The 6,100-nt window shown below is 48.3% G+C and overlaps 2 protein-coding genes across 2 annotated transcripts; both read left to right on the forward strand.

The window, feature by feature from the left end:
• Positions 1-3,438: 3,438 nt before the first annotated feature.
• Positions 3,439-3,823, forward strand: LOC139224730 (histone H4). The gene has a single exon (XM_070856033.1). It carries the CDS (start codon positions 3,460-3,462, stop codon positions 3,769-3,771), a length of 312 nt encoding a protein of 103 aa, XP_070712134.1. The 5' UTR covers positions 3,439-3,459; the 3' UTR covers positions 3,772-3,823.
• A 1,001-nt stretch (positions 3,824-4,824) lies between these two features.
• On the forward strand, positions 4,825-5,260 carry LOC139224640 (histone H2B 1/2). The gene has a single exon (XM_070856012.1). The coding sequence runs from the start codon at positions 4,826-4,828 to the stop codon at positions 5,195-5,197; it is 372 nt and encodes a 123-aa protein (XP_070712113.1). The 5' UTR covers position 4,825; the 3' UTR covers positions 5,198-5,260.
• Positions 5,261-6,100: the final 840 nt, after the last annotated feature.

Raw genomic sequence — 6,100 nt, forward strand, 5'->3', positions numbered from 1 at the left:
AGATTACAAGATGAGTTTACCAGGTTAGATAGTGAAACACTGGCTCATGGGGCAAATGGTAACAGAGTACCCACACATTCCTATTGGAAACACAAGCACCCGTATTCTTTAATGGACAGCCCAAGATTTTTGACATCACAGCCGGAGGGTTCAGTCGGTCTCAGAAGAGCCTTTAATTCAGATTCACAGGTGAAATACAATGCAATACAACGCTGGGGTTCAGGCAGCGCCGGGCTCATGACTGGTTCTGGTCAGAGGAGCTAAGAACTGGGTTTTCCAACAGATTTTAAAGGGCAGAGTATCACAATATCACACGTAACCATTGTTTGATTGGACGCTAGGGTCTGTACGTCAGTCTCCACCAGCCGTCAGCGTTGTCTGTGTAAGCTTGTGTCTATCAGGAATATGTTTACAGAACAAGAACTCTCTGTTTCTTACAATCAAGATATTACACCTGCTTCTTAAAACAATGAGGAGACACCAGTCTGTCAGGTCACACTGACCTGCACAACGTTTGAGAAACGTGTGAAACATTTGATGGTTTAGAGTTCTGATTTACATTGAAGACATTTTGTTGCAATATCAGAGTTAATAGTTAACATTCCTATGTCTATGTTCCAAGAGAATGCCAGATAGAACCATCTAGTGAAGAGTATGGTCCACTTATCTGTACAAGAGTTTAGTGAAGAGGTTGGTAGGATTTTAAGATCCAGAGCACAAACAGCAGAAGAACAGTGTGACTACATCCTGTCTCTGTCACATGGTCACAAGTGTACTGACGAGAACTAGGAGAAGAGATCATCTTCTCTTCACTGGCTTCCAGTAAAATCCAGAAGAGAGTTTAAAACCCTTCTACTCAACTACAAGGCTCGTAATGGTCAGGCTCCATCATATCTTAAAGAACCTTCCTTTGTGATAAAGCTTGTAGTTTAGGGCTGGCTCAGGCCTTGGACCAGCCCCTAGTTATGCTGCTATAGGCTACCAGAACTACAGCAGTACTAGTACAGTACAGTTGTTTGCCTTATAATGGGCAATTGCTGAAAAGGTGGCTCGGTGGGAAGATTTTGAGGTTAAGTACTGTCCAGGTAGTAGCAATGCTGTCACAGACGCCTGAAACAGCCACTGATTTGGATTTTGACAGATGTATTGATATTTAAAACAGGATGAGACGAGAGTCAGTACAGGATTGCAGTCTTGTCACTAGAGGCCTTGAGTGTTACAAAGTGAGGCAGATCCATGCTGTGGAGTCCTGGTGTGGTGAGATCAGTGCTGGGCAAGGCAACACTCCCACACTGCCAGGTTATACCACAGAGAACCTGATACGTTTTCAGACCAGTGATCCCACCCTGAAAGGACTCAGGACATTTTGGGATCGGGGGAGGAGGCCAAGCCCCAGAGAGAGAGCAGTCCTCTCTAGCCAAGTGTGACAACTGCTGAAACGGTGGAGGTGCATCCACTCAAGCACATCTTACTGAAGAACAGAAAGCTGACACTACAGTTGTGCTCAGGGAGTGGTTCATGAAATATGGGGTCCCAGAGAGACTACACTCTGACCAAGGAAGACATTTTGAGATTGAAGTCATAGCAGAGCTGTGTAAACTCTGCAGGGTTAAAAGAAAAACCTGGACAACTCCTTACAGGCCACACGATCGAACACTCCATGATTTGCTGAGGACACTCCCACCAGAGAAGAAAAGATTATGTTTTTTATTGATCCCACAATGGGGAAAGTTCGCTGTTATTGCAGCTCAAAGGACAGACATAAAGCACACAGTTAAGAAAGAGAAAATTAAATAAACATATATACAGAAAAACCTCATATACACTAAAAGAAACACTATATACACAGTAATACAACAATTATAAAGACACAACAACAGGGTGGGATGGAAACATGGATTGGTTGAGTAATAAAGTGCATTTTTCAGTAACACCAGTAAAATATCAGTCATACTATGTTGAGTAGTGATTGTATTTGGTGCAGCAGGTTATAGTGCAGCATTGTACAGTTTGACTGCAGTCGAAATAAAAGACCTGTGGAATGGACACTGGGTACCCCCATCCTCATGTTTTAGTTATTTTGCAGTTGTAATATGATTTATACTCATGCACAAAAGTGCTAGTCACATCTTAGTAGGTTTATTGGTGGGTAAAATGAGTATGGCTCACACAGGCACTTCTGGGCAGCTGAGGGGTCTTTAGGGTGCACGGGTGCACACGCACCCCCATCAGATCGAGATATCCGGCAGTATGCGGCCAGGCTGAGCAAATGTGCTTGTTTCTGCATTTCCAGTGAATTGAAGAGATGCTCATAACGCATTCACGCCCAGTTTTGGGTGCAACACACATCTCAAAGTAGATGCATTACCAGGGCATGAGTGTGTGTCAGATAGGAAACAGGACTTGTTCAACAGCAGAAACTCAAACAGGCACATCAGAGAGCAGAAAGCAGCTGAGAGGACAGCACTGCAAAATGAGAAGGTGTATTGTCCTCCTGTAGACATTGGTCAGGTGGTTTTCCTTCATCACAGACCTTCAGGTGGACATAAGATTAAAGACGGATGGAGTCCAACAGTCTACAAGGTAGTTAACATCTAGGGCACCACACACACCTTTGAACCCTTTGAGGGAGGTCCCGTTAAGAAAGTTCATAAATCAGAACTGAGGCCATGAGCAAAACCAGTTCCCAAACCCAGAACTAAAACTAAGTGACAGAGCACAGCCTGTAGCTGAGGAGATCCCAGAGTCACCAGCACCTGCTTTTGTTGTTTTTGAGGAAGTCCTTGCTCCCCAGGTTGAGCAAACATCTAATCTGCCTCATGTAGCACAAAGGGTTGGTTTACCTGTGGCAGCACCCACAGATGGGAGTGACAGTCAGGGACCTGATGGAGGCTGTGCAGGTGTGTGGACTGACACAGAGACAGAATGTGTAAGTGATGACGTGCTCTCATTCAGATGTCAGTGACAGTGACTTGTTCATCACAATAGACGGGGACAGGCAGACACTCGGGAACATCGCTGGTGGAACGAGAAGTAGCAACAAGGCGCCTGAACCTGTTGTAAGGAGAAGCAAGCAGGACACTGCTGGGTCTCATTCAAGTCAGAGCACAACGCTGCATCAATGAGCAAACATAACCTTTATTCTCATCAGTGATGAAAAGGTGCTGATGCTGCAGATGTGTGTGACTTGATGCAGCTTCCAGCTGATTCACTGCTGCTTCTGTGTTTTCTGTCTTTCTTCTTGTCACAAAATGTAGGAAACCGTTTCAAAGCGAGACAAACCAGAGGAAGACTTTTGACTCGGAGCTGCTCAAAGTGCAGAAGGACGAGGGGCCGCTGAGGTTGGCTCCGCCCAGAGAAGGTGTCCTCTATCACGTCCGCAGTTACGATACAACCACCGCCGGTGAGCCGTCCGACAGCAGACTGTTTGTAGTCACCGCAGAGAGAAGAGACGCAGAAATGAGCGGAAGAGGCAAAGGAGGAAAAGGACTCGGTAAAGGAGGCGCCAAGCGGCACCGTAAAGTCCTCCGTGATAACATCCAGGGGATCACCAAGCCCGCTATCCGCCGTCTGGCTCGCCGCGGCGGAGTCAAGCGGATCTCCGGTCTGATCTACGAGGAGACCCGCGGTGTGCTCAAGGTCTTCCTGGAGAACGTCATCCGGGATGCCGTCACCTACACCGAGCACGCCAAGAGGAAGACCGTGACCGCCATGGATGTGGTGTACGCCCTCAAGAGGCAGGGCCGAACCCTCTACGGCTTCGGAGGTTAAACCCGCTCACCGACCGCCCGCTCAACCCAAAGGCTCTTTTCAGAGCCGCCCACCGAGTCCCACAGAGCTCATGTCCTCCGTCTCACCGGTCACTCGCTCCTCACTCAAATGTCCTGGTCCCCTCACATTGTGCTGTCACATCATGTTAATGTAGTATAATAATGGTTAAGGTGTCATATGACTGGATGTAGAACAGGAGTGTTGATCAAATACCATCATCAAACTAAACAACAGATCACATTTTGTACTAAAGTGTCATTTAAAGCTGCAGTAAGAAGAAACCAGAGCTTCATGGTGGAAACTAGAGTGAACACCAAAGTCTCTGAACCCTGTTCAGACTCTTCAGGTCTTCATAGTGGAGCTGAGCTCCATCCAGTCTGCTCTCTGTGTGAGTGGAGGATGAGGAGCCTGCAGCTCATCAGCAGCTTCACACCCACACCAGGACAGGATCTTTGTGTCGGACCACTTCTACTGCTGAACACCTGAACCGACACCCCCTCAGTCCCCACACCTGTATGGAGAGCTGACTCCCTCTGATATACTCAAGCACCTTTCTACACATCCCATCCACACTTCATTCATACAGGAGCAAGAAAGGCCTGAGACCCTCCTTTCACACACTCAAGCTCTTTAGGACAAAGTTGGGCCTCAGTGTTTTGTCCAACCTGAGCCCACTGCTTCATGTATGAATCCCACTTCCTTCCTCTGTCTGCTGGATGCTTGGTTTCCCAGGTTGTCCATCTGATGTGGATCTGTGCCACATTTAGACCTGAATAAAAAGATCAGTGTTAGAAGAACATGTAAAAACATCCATAATAACTCTCTTGTCCTTTTTCCGTGTCTTATTGTCTCTGCAGTACTTCTGACTGGATGATGTGCTGCACAGCTGCTATTGTGACTCAAACCTCCAAGAGGAGACCTCCTCCACCCAGTGAGAGGCTCAACCAATCACAGGAGGGGGACCACACAGCCCTATTAGCAGCGGAGACTGGATAAGAAGAGCAGCCATCCTCTGCACCACTCATCTGTTACTGTACAGTACCAGGAGAGAAACATGCCTGAACCCGCCAAGGCTGCACCCAAGAAGGGCTCCAAGAAGGCCGTGTCTAAGGCCACCAAGACCGGCAAGAAGAAGAGGAAGACCAGGAAGGAGAGCTACGCCATCTACGTGTACAAGGTCCTCAAGCAGGTCCACCCCGACACCGGCATCTCGTCCAAGGCCATGCTGATCATGAACTCGTTCGTCAGCGACATCTTTGAGCGCATCGCCGGTGAGGCCTCCCGTCTGGCTCACTACAACAAGCGCTCCACCATCACCTCCAGGGAGATCCAGACCGCCGTCCGCCTGCTGCTGCCCGGTGAGCTGGCCAAGCACGCCGTGTCCGAGGGCACCAAGGCTGTCACCAAGTACACCAGCTCCAAGTAAGCAGCTCAGCTGCTCCTCCAACCCAACGGCTCTTTTCAGAGCCACCCACTTCAAGTGAAGACCACAAACTACCTTCCTCTCTCATTCTGCTTCATCTCCTTTCCCCTCTTTCACTCTGACTGCTGTTTCTGGGCTCCACAAACAGAAGCAGGTGTGGAAGCTCCTCCGTCTCTACGTGCTTAGAAATCACACTGAGCGGACACTCTCCTCCTAAAACCTTATTTTTCACATCATAAATGATAAACCCTCTTAGCCTGGAGCTTCCTTCCTCACTGGTTCTTTCTGCCACCACAAACTCACTCCTGCTCCAATAAACCAAACAAAAAGCGCTCCGTGCCCACGCGCTGCGTCATGCGTAAAGGCGCACCACAGAGCCCCGTGAGCGCGCCAAAGACGGTGTATAACAACCCCCCCCTTTCCCCGTTTCTATTTTCCATATATGCATCCTGTGTCCATGTTTAGCCAGCAGAGGGCAGTATGAGCCAACAATGGGACATTCATTTATACTGGGTTCATTTGGAGAGGTTGTATATCCAACCTGTCTTTGATTGTTTCAGCAGCTCTTCATTATTTCACATGTCCATAAAAAGGAAATGAAGCACTGGACGATACTCTGACCAGTGCAGACAACCGTTATTCACCATCACGGGACGCCCGTACCTTCTGACTGAGGACAGACACACATAGCTGCAGCTCACCAGCTTTAACGCACACAAAGGCTCCAAACACAGCAAACAAGAAGGTGCAGCAGCCTCTGTGATGGGATGAAGGCTGGGGACACAGAAAGCCTCCTGCTGGGAGAGAGGAGACGGAGAGAAGATAAAGAGGAATACAACTAGTCAACCAGTCAGAGAGCAGGGAGAAGACCAGGAAGCAGCAGTGCAGACGTCTTCCTCTGTCGTC

Source organism: Pempheris klunzingeri, chromosome 3 (assembly GCF_042242105.1).
Source record: "Pempheris klunzingeri isolate RE-2024b chromosome 3, fPemKlu1.hap1, whole genome shotgun sequence".
In the NCBI taxonomy this organism is placed as follows: Eukaryota; Metazoa; Chordata; class Actinopteri; order Acropomatiformes; family Pempheridae; genus Pempheris; species Pempheris klunzingeri.

What these genes read in the sequence shown, in the direction of transcription:
- LOC139224640 (XM_070856012.1), top strand. Translation starts at nt 4,826, where the DNA reads ATGCCTGAACCCGCCAAGGCTGCACCCAAGAAGGGCTCCAAGAAGGCC.
- LOC139224730 (XM_070856033.1), top strand. Translation starts at nt 3,460, where the DNA reads ATGAGCGGAAGAGGCAAAGGAGGAAAAGGACTCGGTAAAGGAGGCGCC.